This window comes from Esox lucius, chromosome 4 (assembly GCF_011004845.1).
Source record: "Esox lucius isolate fEsoLuc1 chromosome 4, fEsoLuc1.pri, whole genome shotgun sequence".
NCBI lineage: Eukaryota > Metazoa > Chordata > Actinopteri > Esociformes > Esocidae > Esox > Esox lucius.
Window position 1 is genome coordinate 8,239,385 of NC_047572.1, and position 24,392 is coordinate 8,263,776.

General features: G+C 43.4%; 1 protein-coding gene across 6 annotated transcripts in view; it reads left to right on the top strand.

Moving 5' to 3' along the window:
- The first annotated feature begins 6,003 nt into the window (after positions 1–6,003).
- Positions 6,004–24,392, top strand: part of ocrl (OCRL inositol polyphosphate-5-phosphatase) — a 28,931-nt gene continuing 10,542 nt past the window's right edge. Inside the window, exons 1-19 of one of the 6 annotated variants that reach the window (XM_020045982.3) lie at positions 6,014–6,519; positions 7,232–7,314; positions 9,264–9,355; positions 9,744–9,782; positions 10,437–10,550; positions 11,246–11,446; positions 11,629–11,893; positions 12,730–12,900; positions 13,186–13,287; positions 13,638–13,752; positions 13,961–14,077; positions 14,950–15,131; positions 15,540–15,651; positions 15,970–16,079; positions 16,645–16,780; positions 17,355–17,465; positions 17,822–17,987; positions 18,500–18,735; positions 21,133–21,156. In XM_020045982.3, the coding sequence (XP_019901541.2) occupies positions 6,475–6,519; positions 7,232–7,314; positions 9,264–9,355; positions 9,744–9,782; positions 10,437–10,550; positions 11,246–11,446; positions 11,629–11,893; positions 12,730–12,900; positions 13,186–13,287; positions 13,638–13,752; positions 13,961–14,077; positions 14,950–15,131; positions 15,540–15,651; positions 15,970–16,079; positions 16,645–16,780; positions 17,355–17,465; positions 17,822–17,987; positions 18,500–18,735; positions 21,133–21,156 (2,421 nt within the window). In that variant the 5' untranslated portion in view covers positions 6,014–6,474. Of the gene's footprint in view, positions 6,520–7,231; positions 7,315–9,263; positions 9,356–9,487; positions 9,565–9,743; positions 9,783–10,436; positions 10,551–11,245; positions 11,447–11,628; positions 11,894–12,729; positions 12,901–13,185; positions 13,288–13,637; positions 13,753–13,960; positions 14,078–14,949; positions 15,132–15,539; positions 15,652–15,969; positions 16,080–16,644; positions 16,781–17,354; positions 17,466–17,821; positions 17,988–18,499; positions 18,736–21,132; positions 21,157–24,392 lie in introns of those variants that run through there. The other 5 variants (XM_020045984.2, XM_020045983.3, XM_020045985.3 and 2 more) reach the window with 5 other exon arrangements.

Below are 24,392 nucleotides of genomic sequence, written 5' to 3' on the forward strand. Positions count from 1 at the left end.
GCTGTAGACCTGGTGACATCCCTGTGGTGGCTTTCAATCCCTGCAGCAGCCTCAACTGGCCGGATGGCCTGCACCATGGACACAAAGAACACGTTGCTGAAACTAAGTGGCTCCTCCAGTACCATTTGAGAGGTGGGAGGAGCCTCTTGCTGGTCTGTGTTGACTGTGCTCATAGTCAAGGACTCATTCATAGTAGGACACCTATTTTTGCTGGCCTTTACCTTTCTTCCCTTGGGTTTGGAGGGCTTTGATATTTTCCTCCATCAGCCTAACAGTCTGCCCAGTGGTGGGTTGAGGTTTGATAACCTCTGGATTGGGCGGCTGTACTTTGTTCTGTATCTGGCCAAGAGGGCTAAGATGTCTTCTTGTGATGTGATGGGGTTTACTTTGTTTGTGCACTTCTGGTCCAGATGTCTGGACCTTGTCCTGGGATCAACGAACAGTACTAACAGACTGTCTAGTGGTACATAGAGGGCCTGATCGCTCTGATCACTGGGTATCAATCAATCAATCAATCAATCAATCAAAATTTATTTATAAAGCGCTTTTTACAACAGCAGTTGTCACAAAGTGCTTTACAGAGACACCCTGCCTTAAACCCCAAGGAGCAAACAACAGTAGTGTTGAATTTCAGTGGCTAGGAAAAACTCCCTAAGAAGGTCGAATTTTAGGAAGAAACCTAGAGAGGACCCAGGCTCAGAGGGGTGACCAGTCCTCTTCTGGCTGTGCCGGGTGAGATATTAAGAGTCCAATTGGAATAATAAATACATTTCTCTTGGCTAAATCCAGAGTATATTTGATTTTAGACTAGGTCAGAAGTATGACCAGGTGGACAAGGACAGGAACAGCAACGGTCCCCCCAAACCAGGTAATCCGCAGGTGTGGACCAGGACCTCATCTCCTTCTAAAATTTAAAATTGGAGGAAACTGAGAAAAGTTATTAGTACATCCCTCATGTCCCCCAGCACAATAATATAGCAGCGTAACACCTTGGAAACTGAGACGGGGGGGTCCGGTGACACTGTGGCCCTACCCGGGGGAGGCCCCGGACAGGGCCCAACAGGCAGGAAATCAATCCAACCACATTGCCAGGCATCAACCAAAGGGACACCCACCAACCGCAACCCCCCTGAATGAGGGCCGAGTATTGCTAGTAGCGTACAGCCCAACTGCACAAGTGCGCAATAGAGAGTCAACAACAAGCCAGTGACTCTTCCCCCGAAGGGCATTGGAGGGAGGGCATCCCAGTGGCGACGAGAGCCCACCTGGCAAGACAGCAAGGGTGGACAGTATCAAGCCTACTGGTCACCTTCACGCCCCCGGGCCAGGCTACACCTAATTATAAACCGTGCTGTAGAGATGAGTTTTTAGTAGACACTTGAAAGTTTGCACTGAGTTTGCATTTCTAACCTTAATTGGCAGATCATTCCACAGAAGTGGAGCTCTATGAGAAAAGGCCCTGCCGCCAATTGTTTGTTTAGAAATTCTAGGTACAATTAAAAGGCCTGCGTCTTGCGATCTAAGGTTACGTGTAGGTATATATGGCTGGATCATTTCAGCAAGGTAAGTAGGAGCAAGTCCATGTATTGATTTATAGGTTAAGAGTAAAACCTTAAAATCAGCCCTAACCCTAACAGGCAGCCAATGTAAGGATGCCAGGACAGGAGTAATGTGTTCAAATTTTTTTGTTCTAGTTAGGATTCTAGCAGCTGTGTGCAGCACTAATTGAAGTTTATTTATTAATTTGTCTGGATAACCAGAGATAAGAGCATTGCAGTAATCTAATCTAGAAGTAACGAAAGCATGGATTAATTTTTCTGCATCGGTTTTTGATAGGAAGTTTCTAATTTTTGCGATGTTTCGAAGATGAAAATAAGCAACTCTTGAGACATATTTTATATGTTCTTCAAAGGAGAGGTCAGGGTCAAGGGTAACGCCAAGGTTTTTTACAGTTTTTTGGGATACGACCATGCAGCCGTCGAGGTTCACAGTGAGATCTGCTAACAACGCTCTTTGTTTTTTGGGTCCTAAAAGGAGCATTTCTGTTTTATTTGAGTTTAAGAGCAAGAAATTCTCTGTCATCCACTTCCTAATATCTGAAACGCATGCTTCCAAAATAGCTAATTTAGGGGCTTCTCCATGCTTCATTGAAATATATAACTGTGTGTCATCAGCATAACAGTGAAAGTTAATATTGTGATTTCGGATTACATCGCCCAGAGGGAGCATGTATAGTGAGAAAAGTAATGGGCCCAGAACCGAGCCTTGAGGAACTCCAAAGCATACCTTTGACTTGTCAGAGGATATGCCATCCACACTAACGAACTGATATCTTTCAGATAAATAAGATTTAAACCAGGCTAGAACATGTCCACGTAGCCCAATATTGGTTTCCAGTCTCTCTAAGAGAAGGGAGTGATCAATAGTGTCAAAAGCAGCACTAAGATCAAGAAGCAACAGGACGGATGCGGAACCTTTGTCTGAGGCCACTAGAAGGTCATTTGTTACCTTCACGAGTGCAGTCTCAGTACTATGATGGGATCTAAAACCAGACTGGAACATTTCATAAATGTTTTTTGTCTTTAGGAAGGCATTCAGTTGTTGGGAAACACATTTTTCTAAGATTTTTGAGAGGAACGGGAGGTTCGATATTGGCCTATAATTGTTTAATATGTCGGGATCTAGATTAGTTTTTTTTAGAAGAGGCTTAATTTCCGCAATTTTTAGTGAGTTTGGTACGCATCCGGAGGAAAGGGAGCAATTTATTATGTTCAGCATTGGCTGACCTAGCACAGGAAATAACTCCTTAAGTAATTTTGTAGGAATCGGGTCTAGCTGAGAGTTTGTGGGTTTAGAACTCATTACAAATTTTGTAAATGTGTCGAGCGATACGGTATCAAAAAACTCAAGTGTCCCCATTGACACCTGATCAGGGAGGCTCCGGAAATTTTCCGGACAACCGAGATTTTTAGGACCATAACTATTTAGGGATTCAGTTATTTGTTTTCTAATGGTGACGATCTTTTCATCAAAGTAGTTCATGTATTCATTACAACTTAAGTGAAGACCCACTTCACATGCTAAGCTTTGCTTTTTTTGTTAACTTTGCAACTGTATCAAAGAGAAATTTTGGATTGTTTTTGTTCGCCTCAATCAGGTTGGAGAAATAAGCTGATCGAGCAGACGTGAGTGATTTTCGGTATTGTACTGTACTGTCTATCCAGGCTAGTCTAAATACTTCCAACAGGTATGCCTGATGGGTAGGCCTGATCGCTCTAACCATTCCACACTGGGAATCGGGTAAGAGCCTATACTCGCACAAACACACACAAGTTTTTAAAACACTTCCAGTTTCCTACTGCATTTTTCATTTATTGTGCAGGAAACTATATTAAACTTTCTAAAAAGTTTAACCTGTATGTATGCGTGTGTGTGTGTTTGTGTGTGTATGTTTTGTATGTATGTGTGTGTGTTCGTGTATGTATGTATGTATGTATGTGTTTGTGTGTGTTTGTTTTGTATGCATGTGTGTGTGTGTTTGTGTATGTATGTGTGTCTTGCAGGCCGGGAGCCAAGAGGCACCTAAGGGGCTTAGCACCCTAAGATTAAATGTGACCTGTCCCTATATTTGATGTCCCTATATGTAAATAGCAACATAGAGATGGTGGTTTGCCTCCAAGATAATGGATGTCAGAAACTGATACAGTTTTCCATAGTACCCACACAATGGAGAGCAACAAGCAGCCGCTGCACCATAAACCACGGAACAGCAGTCCAGGCCGGTAGGCCACGAGGGATGATGTAGCAGACTTCCAGAGAGCTCCACATAGGCCTATACTCAGACAACTCTTCTTCAAGCGTGGCTAGGATAATGGCTACAATTCCTTGCTGACTCCATAGTCACTGCTGGTGGATAAACCTGTGTGCTGTGAACAACATTGAAGTGATAGGCACGTCCTTTCCACTTTTCTACTCATAAATAAAGGTCCTCATAAAACTGATGTAAAAGATACAGTGGAATCATCCGTTGACTCATTTCCTGTAAAAATTCACTGTACAGTCTAAAATAGAGATTGTGCACCTTAATATGAGGTATCCTTACTCAGTAACACACACACTGAAGACAATTTTGAATGTTGAAAAAAATAAAATGTTTATGTTATGTTTCCGGATGGTTCTGTTCAAATATGCTGTTTAGGATAGCTTTGGAATGATGAATAATGTGCTTTTAACATGTACTATAGACTGAATGCCTAATGATACATATAGTAAATGACTTGTAATATAGTCGTAGTACATTCTTGACAGTTGTATCCTGTTGGTGCCACTGAAGTCAGAAACGCACACTCTCTAACATATTTTACTTGACTTTATAACGTTTACCTGCACAGGGATAATTTTTTTTTTACAGGAAATTACTTTTTCAATAAAGGTGTGCATTTTAAGCTGTGTGCATTACATGACATTGTGATATAAATGTAAATAAATGTAAATAAAAAGTATTAAACAAGGTAGTTAGTACATTCACAAAATATATAAAAAGTAATCATGAATATGTAGGAACAAAGTAAAAGTTTTTTGGTGAATTTTTTTGTTTTGGAAAACCAAGTTGGTTGTTGTTATAAGCTATCTAGGTTGTTGCCATTCCATGCATGCACACAATTGGATAGAGAGTATCCCAAAGTACAGAGTATATTAGTATCCACCCAATGTAATCATGCTGTCTAATACATCTACTGCAGCATTTCAATAGTTTTCTATCATCATCATCATCATCTTCCGCTTATCCGGGGCCAGGTCGCGGGGGCAGCAGTCTAAGCAGAGATGCCCAGACTTCCCTCTCCCTAGACACTTCCTCCAGCTCTTCCGGGGGGACACCGAGGCGTTCCCAGGCCAGCCGGGAGACATAGTCCCTCCAGCGTGTCCTAGGTCTTCCCCGGGGTCTCCTCCCGGTGGGACGGGCCCGGAACACCTTCCCGGGAAGGCGTTCAGGAGGCATCCGGAACAGATGCCCAAGCCACCTCAGCTGACCCCTCTCGATGTGGAGGAGCAGCAGCTCTACTCTGAGCTCCTCCCGGGTGACCAAGCTTCTCACCCTATCTCTAAGGGATCGCCCAGTCACCCTGCGGAGAAAGCTCATTTCGGCCGCTTGTATCCGGGACCCAAAGCTCATGACCATAGGTGAGAGTAGGAACGTAGATTGACCGGTAAATCGAGAGCTTTGCCTTGCGGCTCAGCTCTTTCTTCACCACGACAGACCGATACATCGACCGTATTACTGCAGAAGCTGCACCGATCTGTCTGTCAATCTCCCGTTCCATCCTTCCCTCACTCGTGAACAAGACCCCTAGATACTTAAACTCCTCCACTTGAGGCAGGCACTCTCCACCAACTTGAAGTGGGCAAGCCACCCTTTTCCGATTGAGGACCATGGCCTCGGATTTGGAGGTACTGATTCTCATCCCCACTGCTTCACACTCGGCTGCAAACCGTCCCAGTGCATGCTGAAGGTCCTGGTTTGAAGGGGCCAACACGACAACATCATCCGCAAAGAGCAGAGACGACATCGTGTGGTCCCCAAACCTGACACCCTCCGGCAACTGGCTGCGCCTAGAAATTCTGTCCATAAAAATTACGAACAGAACCGGCGACAAAGGGCAGCCCTAATAGTCTAATATGCACTGGAAACAAGTCTGATTTACTGCCGGCAATGCGGACCAAGCTCCTGCTTCGGTCGTACAGGGACCTGACAGCCCTTAGCAAAGGACCCAGGACCCCATATTCCCGAAGCACTCTCCACAGTTTTCTATGTTTTTGTTAAATGTAAAATTATTAATTGTTACATTTAATGTACAATTATATAACAACATTTCAGCCTTATCTAGGAAAAACACATCATTATTCCCATGTTTGTATCCGTTTGGATTATATTAAAATTATATCTTTTATTTTGAAGGTGAAAAGACAATTCCACTTATGAGGTGCACGCTAATGTTGCTCACAGTACACAGGTTCTGGATGTCTGGGACCTAGTTGTCTATGTAGCCTGACGTCTGGGTAAGATAATTGAAGAGGCAAGAGGACAGAACAGAAGACAAGGTGCCACAAGTGAGTGGCATGTGGATAACAAACTTCCAGGATAAGACATTATTCTCACGAGTCACGATAGCAATGTGAACATAGCATGCATGCTGCACTTGATACAGTATTGAACAAGCTATATTTTTACACTAGCTAGTTAGCTTGCTACAAGTGGTACTGTAGATGGTGAAACCAGAGACGCAAGCTAGCCTGCACAGTCAGCCTAGCACTCCCTTCGCCGACAGCTGACATACGGAAGGCCGCATTACTGACTGTAGGGTGGGGATTTAAACAACTTTCGTGAAACGTCTGTACGGAACGTGTAAAAGAGGTATCACACATAGCTCATGTACTGTACCGGATAAATAACTACATATCTTTTGTTGGCTGAAAATGGATTCCTCTTTGGCCTTCACATGTGACGAGCAGTGCTTGGCAATATCCTTTTAAAAGTCTGTGATATTTTAAATATTATGTTCTTAACTGGCTGCTGTAGGCTAGCCAGGCTGCTAGCCAGTTAGCTCTTTGAAAAACCAAGCTAGTAGTAGTATAACTACAGCAGGTAACTGGAAAATGTTGGCTTCCTAGTTGGCTAACTACAATATTGTTGTCATCATATTTACATGTGCTTTTATGTAATTTAAACAAATATTAACTCTACATTTTGCTAGATATTATTGTCTTGTAGATCAGAAAATGTAGTTGCGTATACTCCGAAAGCCTATCCTAACCTAACCAATTGTGTGCATGCATGGAATGGCAACAACTTAGCTAGCTTATAACAACAACCAACTTGGTTTTCCAAAACTAATAATGTAACCAAAAAACTTTTACTTTGTTCCTACATATTCATGATAACTTACTTTTTGTATATTTTGTGAATGTACTAACTACCTTGTTTAATACTTTTTATTTACATTTATATCAAAATGTCATGTAACAAAACAACATTATACAGTACGTTTTCCACAGCAGCCTTGAAAGACAACAAGTCTTGGAATAGTTAGCGAGGTGAATGTGTTGGCCAAATCACAGGCAATATTCTGGTCAGAAACGTTAGGCCTATTTATAGTTATATGCTTAATTCTGAGCCTGTTCTAGCCTGTTTCTCTCTCATGATTGCTGATTTTTCCTTAATAGTGATATTTAAACTGTAAGAGGACAGGAGCTTAGGCCATCCGGTCAGAAGGAGCCCAGGCTATTATCACTGATTGAGCGCTCTGGAGACTTTATGTAAGTTGGTTAATAACACAAGATAACTTGGTGTGCGTGATTGTGTTCTCAGTCAACTTATCTGGTAAAACATTCAGACTATAGCAGACTTGGTCGGTTAACATGGCCATAATGAGCAGTTGCACTCAAATGTTTAGGTTAATTTTTGCCAAGCTGGCAGTATTCAATTTAAGATGACACATTGCATTTCAAAACTTCTTCCTCTCTGGAACTGCTGCTTGTACAGCATTTTTTTTGCAGACCATTTCTGTGAACCTGTCTTCTGCAGAAGGGCCACACCAATGTTTGTCTATTATGTTCTGTTGAATGATAGGATTGTGTCAGGATTGGTTTCAACACTGGGTGATGTTCACATATATGCCTCTGGTAGAAACAGTGCCGCCCATAAGCAAAATGCCATCGTCCATCATGCCAGAAAGAGCCTGAATTGATTGGCTGAAGGGAGCTCACTATCAAATGAGTTCTGGCCATTTACCAAAGTCCACATAACCCAGTAGTTTGTTGTTGTCCGGATTGCAACGTCGATACATTCAGTCACTAAAAGTTTAATTTCTTTCTCCAATCAGGTTGTTCAGCATAAACATTCAAAGTTTTGAAGTCAATGTTGTTCAGGGTTATTTATTTGAATAGGAGCAACAATAACATCCACCACCTCATTTATTTAGTAGAATATTACTGCTCTTGGCTTTATCTGAAATATCTAGCACATGAGGGTGGGCTCATTCAGCATCCCAAGCACCTGGTTGTTTTGTTTAGCAATAGATCTGTCTATGCATGCTTCAGCAGGAGTCTGTGTGTCTGTGTGTCTGTGTGTCTGTGTGTCTGTGTGTCTGTGTGTCTGTGTGTCTGTGTGTCTGTGTGTCTATGCGGTAGATAGAAATCATCCCCAGTGCCAGCCAGCATGCTACCTATTATGCCTGCATTCCAGCTCCATGTCCTAGACTCTAATGAGGCTCACATGAGAGCGCACACAAACTGCCTGGTCGCTGCTTAAATTCATTACCACCGTTCCCACTGCTCGAGTCTGACTAGCATGGCTCGTAATGAGAGGGCCCGAGCCCTGTTCACGACTTGATGGAAGGTAAAGGCCAGAAGATTCTCTGTGCAAATATTGTCAAGCAGGATGTGGTTGGCGGAGAAGGCTTTTACTTCCAACGGAAAATCGCTTAGTGCTTCAGTTCACCTGTGTCGTCCGTTGTCGGGATAATGGTAGGGGACAACAGATGTCATGGTGACAATCTGACTCCTTTTTGGTGGGACCTGTTAAGCCATTACAGTGACGAGCAGTTTAAGTAAGTGGTGAAAGTTAGATGTGCTCGTCATTGGTGCCCTACCCGTAGAAATAAAATTCAGCTAAGCCGGTTTGGAACATAGCGTCCTCGGCCACCAACACATGTAGGAAAGCAGCCAGAGTCGACTCATTTTCCACTCCAGGGTAATCACATTTCCTGTTAAGAGTAAAAAAGGAAGTGTGTGCTTGTTCTGCCATGCTCGACCTGACGCCCCGGCTGCTCTTGCCCAACTGCAGTCAGCGAATGCAACATGACCCAGATTAACCTGCTTCACGTCTCACACAGCCGCTCTGTTTGAAATGGATTCAAAATGAAAGCATTTAATCGCTGCGCTTCATCATGATACGTCCTGTGGTCAGCGACCACGGAAGCCACCGCTCGGCAACTGCACTGTCATCACCAGAGAGCCTTAATATTCACCTAACCATTTTCATTACACCCCATCTGTATTTCAATGTCTTGTATGAAATGGCCTTGACATTTGGGCTAAGTTATATAGGAATACCTGTCTTTCTTTCCGCAGCATGCTCTGTAGTGTTGCTATTTAGATCTGGGTCTTGCTTTGCATCCCGGCTTAAGCTTTATGCAAATTGGTTTAAAGGACGATGAACCATTTAGGATGCGGTGTCCAATGATGTTTTCCTCTTCTTCCTGCAGTTTGGGTGTTTTGGCTTTCCCGGACACTGTTGTATCTTATCCGGTACCTCAGCTGTCGATACCCATCAACGGTCAATTTCGGTTAGTGCAAGGTAACGGTGTCTTCAGGTTACTGTATCTTGAATTGAATGCCTGCCGGCTGTTTTTCTAAGATTTCTTGTGTAAAATATGTAGTTGTTCTTCCAGTCACAAAACTGAGTCATTTATGATACAGAGCCCCCTTCTCCTGGAAAGCCTGAATGCTCAACTACAGTATTTCACATTCCTTCACTCTCTACCAGTGGAGCATTATTTACTCAAGGTTATTGCTTGTTTTAATGCAAGAGGTCCAAAGTACTTTTTTATTTCTCTCGTCTGACATTTGAAAGTTAACTGGCTAGCTGCTATTGGATCCTTGTTCTCACAATATATTGGCTCCCCCCACCGACCTTTGAGCTTCAAGTTTACCGCTCTTTTTCTCTTTTTAACTACTATTTTCAGAAGCTGAAGAAGCACTGCTCATTGACTTACCATTAAATAGTAAGTAAGAGTTTTCTAAATACTAAGATTTTTTTTTTTTTAGCATCTGCTTTAGTGTGAATTGTTTCTTCTGTAACTGTTCTACTAGTCACCATGGACAATAATGTTTCTACCACGAGTGGAGTGTGACAATCAGTCGAAATAGAGCTTTTCATCTATTTGGGCCGATATTCTGACTGTGTTCTGAGCTTCACGTCTTGTTGTCTCTGCAGCTATACTTAGTTTCAAATGTTGGTCATCAGTTGCCTGTAATAATGGGGCATCTGCACTACAGAGCTAGAATCCTCTGTTTAAATATTACCAACGCGTTGTTGAATACTTGTTTCCAACTGAAGGGCATTCTAGGCGTGCATTATTTCCACAGGGGGAACAGTATAATTGCATGGGATAGTTTAACTCCTTCCTCGTTCATTCTTTTCCTGATAGCCCCTTATTAATTATGCTTTTTGACAAATCACCGTGAATCGCATTTGGTGCAAAGTGGGTGAATATAAATTTAGCCATCAGTGGCGTCTGCACGGTTGTTCATTGCTGGTGTACAGGGAGTGTTGTCTGCCTGTCATTCCTAGTGTATTGAATTCGATAGTTGCGGCCGTTAGGGAAGTCGATCTTGAACACTCCTGTGTCAACGTGCGTTTGTCCCCGACCCTCCAGCTTGCATCAGAATACGGGTCAGAGGGGAGAACGCCCCAGAGCTGGTGCTGGAGCTTCAGGACGATGAGCGCAGCCAGAAGTTCTTCTCCGAGGTGAAGAGAGCCAAGCAGCTAGGTGAGCAAGGCTTTTTTTCCTTCTCGCTTTCTCTGTCGTCTTTTGTCCTTTTGCCTCCCCCCACCCTGTATCTCTTTTACCGCTCAAGCCTGACTGACGTCGCTACCTCCTCTATTATTCATGGAGTTGTCCAACTTGCATGACCCAGGGTGGCTGGCTTCCACCGTTCCCTGACCTTCCCCCTGCTTCTGTCCCCCTTCCACCGTGGGTGACGGAGACATTCCACGGTTGGGTTGTAGCGTGCAAAGAACCAAACACGCCTTCTCCGGAGTGTGTGTGTCTGTCTGTGTGTGTGTGTGTGTGTGTGTGTATATTATATGGCTCCCAGAACTAGCCGGCCAAAAGAATACCTGTTTTTAATAGAGGTCCGTAAACTGCTTTGCTTTATCAGGGCTTGTAAATGCCTTTTTCTGTCTGTCTCTGTCACGCTGTTGTGTTTCCCTTACCATTTCATTACTTGCAATATTTCTATTGTGAAAGATTACTAGAAAGATGTCAGGTTGTGTGGAAAAATTGACCTTTTGATGGGAGTGCCATTTCAATTCTCCCTTGATCTGCCGAGATGTATTCTGCGCTGAGATCATTCTTGGCTCTGTGCTCTTGTAGAATGCAATTCTTGGCAATGTACACTTCCAGTCTTATGTAACAAATCTGCCATTAAACTGCACAATGTCATGACTTTTTTTTTTCTTCAGTCGAGTCCAAAAGGCCACAGACCCAGGCTATGGATCCCATCGTATCAGTTCCCACAATGCCGGCTCCCCGCGTAGCCTCTTCCGCATTCCCACCCATCCCTCCCCAGAGGGGGACCCACAAAGCTGCCAAGCCCAGTGGGGTACCACCCCCACCTCCCAACCTCAGCAACAACTCCTCATCAGCCAGGCAGGCCAGCACAGGTATGTACAGAAACAAATCATTTCAATAGGAATAATTACTGAATAAATGAACATAGGTGATTTTACTACTACATACTTTTGTGTCAGATAGAAGCCCTCATATCAGTTCCTATTTATAGTAATGAACTCAGGAGGGGGTTTTAGACACACCTTAAGTACAACAAACCTCCCCTGGCTCTTAGCTGACGGACGGGAGCCCGGCCTCTCTTTGGCCGACTTCGGCTTCGAGGAGACTTTCAACCATTCGCTCAAGGTAGAGGAAAAGAAGAACCAGCAGAATAGTATGGTCCCCCCCCGGGAAGCACCACCGATCCCACCGCTGCCTCCCCGTAAAGGCTCCTTCGCGCCTTCCAACCCTCTCCCACCCGCGCCCAACACCACCCATAAAGAGAGAGTGTCGTCCCTCCAGACTAAAGACGCCACCTTCATCACGCCTGGCAAATTAGAGTGAGTGTTTCCACCCGGGCCGTATGTCTTTAATGAAAACTGTTGTCCTGTTGTGTCTTATATAGGAAAACACCTCTTTATATAGGGTCTCACTCAGAACTTTTGAATTGTGAACTTTATTTACTAGAGCATTGTCAAGTTGAAGTTTGGAACCACAGAGACTGAGATCAAAGCTTGCCTTCATGCCTAACTTAGAGCTTGTAGAGCCTTGGTCAGAGAGTTACGCAAAAACCCACAGAGCTTCAGAGTTTTCTGCAGAGATGGGAGAACCTCCCTGAAGGACAACCATCTCTACAGCACTTCCTCAATCAGGGCTTTATGGTACTGGCTAGAGGGAAGCAACTCAACCGGCACAGCCAGAAGAGGACTGGTCACACCTCTGAGCCTGGGTCCTCTCTAGGTTTCTTCCTAAATTTCAGCCTTCTTAGGTAGTTTTTCCTAGCCACTGAAATTCAACAGTACTTTTGTTTGCTCCTTGGGGTTTAAGGCCGGGTGTTTCTGTAAAAGCACTTTGTGACAACTGCTGTTGTAAAAAGGGCTTTATAAATACATTTGATTGTCACTGGATGGTTTTTCATTTCTATTTTCCATAAACTTTTTCACAGATATTAAACCATACTTCAGACTATTAAAAAAAAAATTTGACCGACCAAGGGTTCAGCTACAAATTTATTTTAATTTACAGAATCTGTTTTCCAACAAACAAACAGAGATATTAATGTAGTCATTAGGACAAGTATACATTTATCGTTATCAAATCTGTCGCCTACCCCGGCTTTAGGGAAGGCTGTGGTGGAAACACTGTGGCGGTGACTCATACCTTTGGCATCTTGTAGTGTTTGGACCTCAGCGGAGCGTGTTGATCGGCCCAGTTCGTGGAGCGACAGCCCTACCACCAACACCATGCGGAGCGCCGTGTTCTCCACTCAGGCCGGACAGAGAGAATACCTCATCAAACACCTGCTGGGCAAGAAGGAGAAGGAGTATGTGGACATCAAGGACTTCAAGTGAGTTGTGCGTGAGTGTGCGTGCGTGCGTGTGCTTGTGTGTGCGCGTGCGTGCGTGTCGCCGACTGGATTTGAACCCTGGTCTCTTGTGTGATGCAAGCTAGACCCATGGTCCAATTTAAAAACATCTCGGATCCTCCATTGAACACGCACCCGGCTTTCACTCACTCACCCGTTGTGTCAAGCGGTTGTGAGGCTGTTGTCCAGCACTAAACTCACTTGTTTGTACTGAACATTACAGGAAAGTCAATGTCTTGACGTGTTCCACTGTTTTGCATCTTTCAGGTTCTTTACTGGAACTTGGAATGTGAATGGTCAGTCCCCTGACAGTCGTCTTGAGCCCTGGCTGTGTTGTGACCCAGAACCTCCTGACCTCTATGCTTTGGGGTCAGTCACCCATCTTGAGTGTCCGTTGTCTTATATAATGTTAGAATATTTGGAACAGAAATAGGTTCATTTTGGAGAGCTTTGAATAGTCCCTACTTCACATTGGTTTTCCTTCATTTGGGTGCCTAATGAAATATGTCCCATGGTTGCTCATGTTACGTGTTTTTCTCAAGCATGCCCCCTGAATTCCACATCACCAATGATAGATGGAAGTAGTTTTCATGAGAACCTTTCATTAGATGGCCTGAAATAGGCCGTTTGAGCCTTTTTCCAATGCATGTGCGAGGATTCGACTTTCCATAGCATTGGAACTACCACGCTGACTTCCCTTTGCTTTCTGGGTGCTGTAGTTTTCAGGAGCTGGACCTAAGCACGGAGGCCTTCTTCTATCTGGACTCTTCCAGAGAACAGCTGTGGGTGGAGGCCGTTGAGAGAAGTTTGCACCCGAAAGCCAAGTACAAGAAGGTGAGTAGGTTCTCTCGCAGCCAAATGGTGTGAAACAGGAATGGTTCAATCATCTAATCGAAAATGTCATTCCTAGAACATTTATTGAACCTACACGTCTAGCTCTAGCAGATGTCCTTATATATCACAGCTGTTTGTTTATGCCAAAATAGGCAGATTGTCATTTGGATACGAGTGTCCTCCGCAAACGATGCCACTCTCTCTTCAGGTGCGCATTATCCGTTTAGTGGGCATGATGCTGCTGGTGTATGTCAACAAGGTGCACAAGAATCACATTAAAGAAGTGGCGGTGGAGCAAGTGGGAACCGGCATCATGGGAAAAATGGTAGGAAGGAGTCCGGCGTCCGTTTTCCCAGATAAACTTCAGTGTTATTGCCTTTATAGATAGGTATGGGATACACCGACACTGTAGATAAACTAACAGTCATTTGAATGCCAGAATACAACCCAGTTTCTTTTTTGAATGGCTATCGCGCTTCGTGGTCATTCCATGGTTTTATCTAGATACCTTTTAACCTGACCTCATTGCATAAAGCTCATTCGCTTTACATACAAATGCATGGATTTGCATAGAAGTGCTGTGCCGAGAAGTAGCCATGATCAAGGGCCTATGGAGAAGCAAAGAAAGTGCTGTACTACAGTTCTGCATTTTGTCTTTTTTTATTATAGCAACCATGTGGTGTAAAACCATAAAAATAAGTCAAACAAACAAAACAAGGGTACCGTGTTTAACCGGAATGGCTGAAAAGGCGTGTATAATTGTTACATCATATGACTGCTTAAACCAGTGTACCTTTCCAGAAAAGACTGTAGCAGTGCGATAGATGTATGTCAACCTCCATTTCCCTGAAATGTAAATGGCAGTCATGGCACATCGCCACTTTGTCACATGCTATGTTGGTGCAAAATGGGAATTATCTGATATAACACAATTCCATAGTTCTACAGCATAGTATTTCCATCTTTGCATACGGTTGCACTCCGCAGTGTCCTCAGAACACAAACATCTGGTTTCTGGGGAGAGATTTGGGTTAACGTGTGGTTGTGAGAAATGATTCAGGGGAAAAACGCGAAATGTTAAATAAATTTAGCTGTCTTAAACTATATAGTACTTCAAATATTGTTCTACTCTTAGTTTACCCACATGGCCGACTAAAATGTCGACCAGTAAACTGACAATCCTTTCTGTCATTTTAGGGGAACAAGGGAGGCGTGGCGGTGCGCTTTGTCTTCCACAACACCAGCTTCTGCTTCGTCAACTCCCACCTGGCGGCCAAGGTGGATGACGTCGAGAGGAGGAACCAGGACTACAAAGACATCTGCGCCCGCATGAGTTTCAACCTGCTAGACCACCCGCCAATCAACATCGTCAAACACGAGTCAGTCCCTCTCTGAGACCCACGTAGACACAGCCCTCGTTCCTCCACACCAGCATATCGCACTACGAAGTATCAGGCATCATGCGCTCCTGATTATTGGCTTGTGGGTTTGATTCCAACTGGGTGGGGGGTGGGGGCTGTACAAAAAAAGTCCATCATAAATGTGTTCGCTTCTTTAAGTTGCTCTGGGTAATAAGGTCTGCTACAGGACTTGAATGTAGATGTTACTAGAGTACTATTACGCTTCTATTCCAAAGATCCCATTCTCAGGCAGGTATTCGGGCGGATGTTAATGGTGGACAGTAATACAGTGTGACCCTGTCGCTGTGTTCTGTGTTAAGAGTTGTATTTCTGTAGGTCTGCTTACATGCCATCATGTTCCACTCTTTAAACCTGCTGTCTTCCCAGTGTGGTGATCTGGCTTGGGGATCTGAACTATCGGCTGTGTTTGATTGACACGGGCGAGGTCAAACAGCTCATCTCCCTGAAGGAACTAAGAAAGCTGCAGGGCTATGACCAGGTGAGAAAACACTGTGTTGTAGTGCATTTATCTTGAGGCCCTTTTTCAAAATCTTAATTCCATTGAAGTCCCTAAACCTAACCCATTCATCATGTTTTAATTCAAATGTCTGTGCTGTCACAGATGACCTAGAATAAGATACTAAAACAATGCTATTTTCAGACAGTGCTTTTAGGACTTCTGTATCCTGCAATAATGTTTGTGGAATACCCACACATTTCCTCTTTTCTCAGAGTGTTCATGGGTGTTATTTATAAACTGGTTCCTCTGTCTATGTCCAAAACGTTTCTGTATTTCTCTTTTTCCCTCTGTGTCTAGCTAAATATCCAGAGAAAGACCAAGAGAGCTTTCACAGACTTCATGGAGGGAGAGATCAATTTCATACCCACGTATAAGTATGATCCCAAGACAGACCACTGGGACTCTAGGTAAATCCTGAGCGATTACTTCTTTATTCCACGGAGAATTTGATGTTTTGAGGTGGAAGCTTTTACTCACATGGTCACACGCCCTGATTGCTTCCACTGAAATGTATGTGGTGGCTACAGTTAGATGGCTATGGGTGCTTAAACCGTGCCATGGATTCGGCTTTCTGTTGGCCCTTAGACCATAACAACCATCTGACACTGATCAATAAGTAATCCTGTTTGCATTCCTGAAAGGACAGAACATGTAAGCTACCTTACCAAACATTCTCACCCAGTATCAAAACAAGTCCTTAGAAGAAAATAGATTCAGCTGTTGGATGTTTTGTTTCTCCAGTACTTAATAAAGAGGCTAGTTATTTTCTCCCACTGTGTAAATTGTTGGGCAAAGGAGTATTTAAAATATATATATTTTTTATAATCCTGGTGAACATGTTCCCACAGAAACACACTGTTCCTTATAATGATAGTCCACATTTCCCATTCCTTTCCTTCAATTTGGCGGGGTATGAATGGTACCCCGACGTTCACCCTGTTTCTCTAACTGCTCCCCTGGTTGGTCCCGCAGCGGGAAGTGCCGTGTCCCGGCGTGGTGCGACCGCGTCCTGTGGCGGGGCAGTAACGTGAAGCAGCTCCACTACAGAAGCCACATGGAGCTGAAGACCAGCGACCACAAGCCGGTCAGCTCCCTCTTCAGCATAGGGGTAAGGACGAAACCGTTCCCAAGATTGTTGCTGAAGTTGCACCGACTCCTTCTAGGTGGCCACATGCACGCGTTAAATACTGTTGATTCAAATCGGCTTACACGAAGGAACAACAGTATCCGCTTAAATGTATTATACATAAACTGCTTTAACATAGCGTTCGTTTGATTATTTAGTTTCATGTTTCCTCCAAATGCGATAGATTTCTCTGCCAGCCTATTTTTTCTGCTTGATGCGGTGGGAAGATGCAACAGAACGTCGTTAATGTGTTTGCTTTCTTTAAATGACCGGTTATGCAGCCGCACTGTTCTCAAAAGTGCCTGAACTGTTGACACAGTTGTGTATTTACACCCCAAGCATCTGGAAATAACATCTGACTGACTGAGGTTGAGGAAGATGAAAGAAGATAATGACAAATTACTGGAAGCCTAGGAGTAGTCAGTTTATTGGACTTTCAACCAATTATTCACCTCATCGAGGATTGGAACGTGGTACATTCTCAAATAGCGTGGTTGGTTCTGATTTATGGAATGAATTGCCAATGGATTTAGAAATTATTGGGTCTGATTAACAGGTCAAGGTGGTGAACGAGGCACGCCACAAGAAGGTCTTTGAAGAGATTGTGCGCATGATGGATAGGATGGAGAACGAATTTCTGCCATCTCTGTCACTGAGCCACAGAGAGGTGAGTATGCACATGCTCGAACAGAGACCACATTTTTATTGTATTGATTTTCCCATCAAGCATGTCACCCTCACTTTGTTGAGATCAGTTAGTCCCAGATTCTTTTCAATGTGCAACGTTTTGAGGCCAAGACAGCAAGTATTGAGCTGGGGCTTTCTGCCAAGTTATTTAAATTCAGATAAAATATGTAAGTTCATAATTAAGTCATTGCAAGTGTACCTGTGTTTTTGAGTACGTAGGTTTACCTCAAGAATTTTAATATTTCTACTTCGCATCTGTCAGACAATGTTTTTGGCGCTCTATGCTTAATAGCGTAATACAATGGTGGTTTTTCAACCGCTCCATCCCTCTCCTAGTTCATGTTTAAGGACGTCAAGTTCAGGCAGCTGCAGCGGGAACGCTTTCTGATCACCAACGACGGGCAGGTCCCCTGTCACTTCATCTTCATCCCTAAGCTCAACGACTCGCAGTACTGCAAGAACTGGCTCCGTGCCGAGCCCAGCGAAGGCTTCCTCGAGCCCAGTGAGTCACTTTTCAGCCATGTAACGGCCAAACTTCCACAGCACAAACGTTGTTATAACGCGCATTCTCTCCCATTAATTAACGCAGAGATATGTATGAATTGCCTTACGTTAGCTAACGTCTTTTTGTCAATATGGTCGTAACAACAAAATACTAAATGTATTAGACCGGCTAGCCTGCATTTTTTTTTTTTACATACAAAGTCTAGGTGCTGTTCCTGGAATGAGCAGCCTTATTGCTATTCTAAACAGTTTTTTTTGTCTTCAGTGATATATGGCCTTATTTCACAGCTTTCAGCCAATCAGAATTTAGGTTCACTACTTGTAAACTCATGGTATATTATAGTACATCTTCTCATTGCATTCATTTTTAAATATCATACAACCAACCCTGAAGGAAACAAAGTCTAACAAATGTTTCACCAGTCTAGGTTTGTTCTGTAAGAAACGCACCAGTTGCCCAACGTTTTCAATGCATTCTAAAATACCCCACCCGCTGTTTCCCCCATCCAGACGAAACTTTAGAGATCTTCCTGGATGTGTATGTGAGCAAGGACTCCGTGACGCTGCTCAACTCCGGAGAGGATGCCATCGAGGACATCCTGGTGCTGCACCTGGACCGGGGCAAGGACTACTTCATCACCATCTCGGGCAACTACCTGCCCAGCTGCTTCGGCACCTCGCTGGAGACCCTGTGCCGCATGAAGAAGCCCATCAGGGAGGTCCCCGTCACCAAGCTCATCGACCTGGTAAGGTAGACTAGCCAGCCTGTTGGAACCAGGTTTGGATAGTGTACTGGGACAGTACACAGTAAAGCATCCACACCAACTGATTAGTTTGCAGGTGACATTTGATTACGTTTGTCACATAGCTTTCTTTAGAGAACAATTACATTTTAGAATGACATGGCCGTTGGTAATATGAGGGATTGTTATTACAATTGGTGTCTACATTAAACAAATTTGTTGTTTAAGTTTTAACATATTATTCTATTTCTCTGTAGTGCCTGAATTCATGCAGTTTATTGTATCCGGAAGATGGGGTGTTGGGTTTCTATTAACTGCTTGTGTTGAGTTTGGACCATTTTATTAATAGATCTTGGAAATTACTCTGCAGTTTTTAAGTGCAACAGCTTGTTATATTTAGCCTTTACACACTAATAGGATCCTAATTAGGCATATTTAAGTTATCTTGCCGACTTAATGACTGTGAAATAGACACTTTGGCTTCTGGTTTGGTGAATGGCACAGAGAATGGCTGTAGATCTGTTTGTGTTCATCAGTGCCTGGCATTGTAGGGATATGCGACACCCTATTGGCACACTTTCTCAGGGGTCACAAGAGAAACCACAGACTATTTTTAGAGATCCAAGAGATTTTGTTAACCTGTGCTTTTGTTCAGATCCTAATATGAATGAGGTGATGCTCTATGCATATCAGAATGGTTTAACTCATTTTTGCAGCTATTATTTTGACCAAGTTCAGGCTTTTCACAGAATCTGGTCTGCTTTACATATAATCTGCCCATGTCTCTCTTTTCATGTTTCAATGACTGGTACTGTTGGCTTGAAATGGAACTGCTTACGTCACAACCTTATTTGCTTTTATATTTCAAAATAGCTGTTGGCACAATAGAGAACCTGGAGTTATTGAGTGGATTTCACAAACCGAAAGCTTGTATCAACCAGCATGTATCGTTTGATTTCAGATGTTAACGTTCTGGACATTTGACTTCATGTTTGGTTGAGAGATTTGTCTGTCTAAAAAGGATCCACTCCTGGGCAATAATATTCTCCCTTATCCTTCTTGCCAAGAGAGTCTGTCATTGAAACCAGGCTGCAGTCACCTTTGTCTAGTTGGGTTTTCCAGACTGATTATTATGCTAAATGTACACTCAATGGCCACTTTATTAAGTAGCCCTATCTAGTACAGGGTAGGAACCCCTTTTGCCTCCAGAACAGCCTGGATTCTTGATGGAATGAATTCAACAAGGTGCTGGAAACCTTATTAAGGGATTTTTAACCATGCAGACTCCATTGCAGCATGCTGTCCCTGAAAATGTTTAACACCGTTGAGATCCGGGGACTGAGCAGGACGTTGTAAACTGGAGTCACTCATGTTGAATTGGCCCTCTGGAAGTATCCATTTTAAAACGTGTACCCTGTGACTATAAAGGGATGCACATGGACAGAAACACTGTAGAAATGCTGTGGCATTCAAATTATGCTCGATTGGTCTTAAGGGTACTAATCTTTGAAAACATCCCCACACCATTGCATCACCACCACGATCCATGGATTAATGAGGTTTATGCCAAATTTTGACACTCCCACCTGCATGTCACAGCAGAAATCATGATTCGTCAGACCTCTTCAAGGTTCTATGCAGTATGCGCTCAGAGAGCCCCTTCTATACACCAATGTTGCAGAGATTTTTGTTTTGAATTTGTGGCTTTCCTGTCAACTTGAATGTGTCTAGCCATTCTTCCCAGACTTCTTATTAACAAGGTGTATCTCACCAATCTCTGTAAACTCCGATTATAGTGGTGAAAATTGCAGGAGGTCAGTTGTTCTTGAGATGATGGAACCACCACACCATGGTCGAAGTCGCTTAGATCACGCTTCTTCAAGTCTATTGTTTGGTCGAACAACAAATATACCTCTCAACAATGTCTGCATACTTTATGTACTAAGTTACACCCACATGATTTGTCTGGCTTTTTGCGTTAATGAGCAGGTGTACCTAATAAGGTGACCACTGAGTGTATATGATCTGTTGCACTGCAAAGGACCTCTTGCTTCCCTTTTCATATTCTGCTCATTGTGTTGGACTATGCATGGGTACGTTTGGGTGAAATTATTCATTTTCGAACGTGCAACCTGTAATGTTCTGACCCCGACATTGAAATACCAGAACGGCACATAGCCAATCCATTAAAGCCAAATGCGGCGCATTATATTCGAAAAGAGCCTCTCGCAGATCTACAGGTTGCACCTTTCAAAAATCCTCTGACTGCCTCACCGGCCTGTGGTATTGCCTACAGCATCTGTGTCTGTCCACTTTTTTTTCTCTGTTCCTCCTCCGTCGTTGCCTTGATCGTTCCTTTCCAACTCTTCCCTGCTGTGCTGGGTGCTGTTGGGGGCTCAGGGAGAAGACAGCTACATGGAAAAGGTAAAGTCAACACAGTGTTCGCCGTCTTAATTGAACAGTTCTAACTATTGCATGTTTCCCATGTGGGCTGGCACTCTACTGCAAATGGCTAGAACGACTGTCGTTAAATACCCCTCAGCGTCTAGTTGTGAAGTAGGGAAGGGACATTGGTTCTCACCGAACCACGATCAAAGGGCCTATGATGTTTTGGGGATTCGTTAGGAACTGAGGTGTCCCTGAGGCTTTCTACACCTAGAGGATTCCTGTTCCTACCTGCTGTAACGGGACCACCCGTCTCTACGGTCAGGTTTGTTGTGCTCTGTATAAGACAGTCATGTAATTTGCGGGTCTTTTTGCAGTTGGTTTGTAAGCAAAGAAGGTTCATGACACAGGTGGTACATCTCTCGATCACACTCTTACCCTACGCGCACGCTTTCGGCTCGCTAGAGCTACAAAAGAGTAACAGTTGAAAGTTGAGAAATGTTTTAGAAAAATGTTCAAATTTAGACTAATATCCCGCGGGCGGGCAGTGACTGAGTTCGGCGACTTCCGATGGCAGGGCGGATATTCTCTGCATCTTGAAGTCCCTTCACTTTTCTACTCGCTGTTGAGAAACTTATAATAGCTGTGTCCTGTTTCCCTATTATTTATGAAGCTCCTCTTGCTTCATATTGAGATACAATTCAAAAAATGTATGCGTGGAAGGTTTCAGAGATCGTTGGGATCACGGGTGGGTGATACATGGCATATCGTAAAATTACGTAAATTGCTGTTTGGACATTGACAGATCATTGACTTAGCATCGTCTTAATATGTTTTAGTAGTGGAGTCACGCGAATATGAAATACTTATTAATATTTGCGGCGACTGATGTAACCCCTATACTGGTTGCCTGCTTGTTGCTGGCATGAAATAGGAAGATATGCCCCACCCAAGCGGGCAGTGTGCACGCTAGGGAAGGCCCAGTGACAGCTCGCAAGAGTCTGAGCTATTTGCAAGTTGAGCCACCGGGCGGTGTGCACGTAGCTTTACTCTGATGGTGTCAAATTAGTCTGAAACGTCATGTACGCTGATGCCACGTCGAGGAGAAAAATGATAGTGCATGGGGACCAGTCGTGGGAGAACGCAAATGGTGCTCAGTAATCAGTGGAGAAGCAGTCAGGCCAGGGCAGTACTGTGCACAGACCTTCCTAGGGGGATGTGCTGTATCTGAAAAGGTGGACGGAGTTGTCGTCTCACATGGACGGCGATGTGTTTGGGTGAGTGACGCGCGTAAAGAAGATGGACGCTGCATGCACGTCGGTGTCCGTGACGTACGTCGCCAGGGCAGAAGGGCACGTGTCATATGGAAAGGGCACCAAATAGCAAAGGGGCATGTGCTCTGTACAGGTTTAGCCTTACCGGAGCATGTGCCTGGGCCAGGGTATAATCTACAGTACATTGTGAGAATAGACAATGTAGCATTGAAACTTTACCACTTTTCAGAATTCTCCCGCACCTTAGCAGGGGCTAGTTATTATTTTCTAAGCCTGTTTTTAAGCTTTGTTTGCCTGTTATGGTATGTCACTCTTTCACTCAATCTCTCATTCATTCTCTCTCTTATTTACTCAAACTTAACTCTCACTCTCAAATTCCCTCTCTCTCTCACTCACACTAACATTTCACATGGATTGTTTCAGTGGAGGCTTGGTTTAACAGAAAAGGTCATTTAGGACCCCAAAACACAGTAATCCTTTATTTTGTTCTAGAAGTTAAAAGGAAAATAAAAGTTTTAAACAAAACCCTTTTTAACATTCCAACTCCTTAAATTGCACACAGCAAAACCTACGATACAGGAGCATTAATGAACTGTCTGTCATTAGGGGTGTTGTGGTACTGGTTGCCTATGGGAAGATTTGGGTCACCTCTCTCATACAATCTGTTTAGTCTGTTCTAATTAATCTGGTACAAAACAATGAATCAAGCTTATGAATGTGAGATTGTAAATGTGAGAGAGCTTTTTGATATGATTAGTGGATCTTATTGTTTGGAATGCTTTAGCCTTAAGCCTGGAATATATTGACACTTCTTGTTTAAAATGCTGTTTAAAGAAATGGCAATATTTAGCCTGTCATGGGTTGTCCATAATTTGGAAAACAACAATTAAAAATGTTCTGGCCTCTTTGCTCCAAATTTTAAATTATGCTGGAAAGGGTTGAGAGCTGCGTGTGTATGTCACCAAAGGAACAGAAACACGTGTTCTACTCATGCATGTTTACATGTGGCCTTTGGGTGATGGTTGACCAATTAGTAGGTTACTGGAGGACAGCTAGGAAAGTGCAAAGGAATGTAACCTTATGATAAACTAAATAAATATATCTAATCTGACTTAATGTTGTTTGTAAATATACACAATCGTAATGACTGTAATACGCTGGAAGTTATTAGTAAAGGAATGTTACGAAACCCATGACTCAGTGATGACAAGTCAGTGGCATGTGCTCCTGGCTCTACCCAGATTGTTTAGAGACTCAGGGATGACAAGTCTGGTCGCTCAGACTTACTTGTATCTGTGTAATTATCAGTAGCCCTACAAACATGAATATGAAGATTAATGAGGAATGTTGTAATTTAGATTTCAAAGTAATATCACGTAATGAGGTCACAATACAGGACATTGTTCAACAGTGTTGGGAGGTCTCTTTAATGAGAACAAACTCAAACCATTGTTTGAAGGATGCTTATTTTTCCTAGCAATAGACACCTAAAACACTCCCCCAAATAATAATTAGCAATATTTTCCCTTTGCAAACACAACAGATGGCAACTGTCCCACTTAACCAATGCAAAATGACAGAATGGCTGTTCTTGCCTGTTGTTGTCAGTCATGCAACATTGAAAGACATTCTACATTGTTTGATCCATAACCGTACAGTACAATAAAGCATCAGACTTTAGGGGGAACAAGGGAAATCCAAACACTACAGATGAATGTCTACAATATCAGGCATTTAGTTACATTCCAGTTCACTCAGTTTCACACCTCTCCAGGTGAGCTCAGGAGGGAGGGGGCTGATGGCCCACACCTGGTGTTCCAGAACATTAGAGAAGCAAATGTAATGCAGGACCCCTGACTAACATCACCAAGGGTCAGTTGGAGACTTTGTGTGGCCAGACACTCTCTTCAACTAATACACATCCACCCTTCCTCAACAGACTTCTCATTGCGCTGCACCTTCACCCCAGTGTATACCCATCCCATATTTAAACACACACTA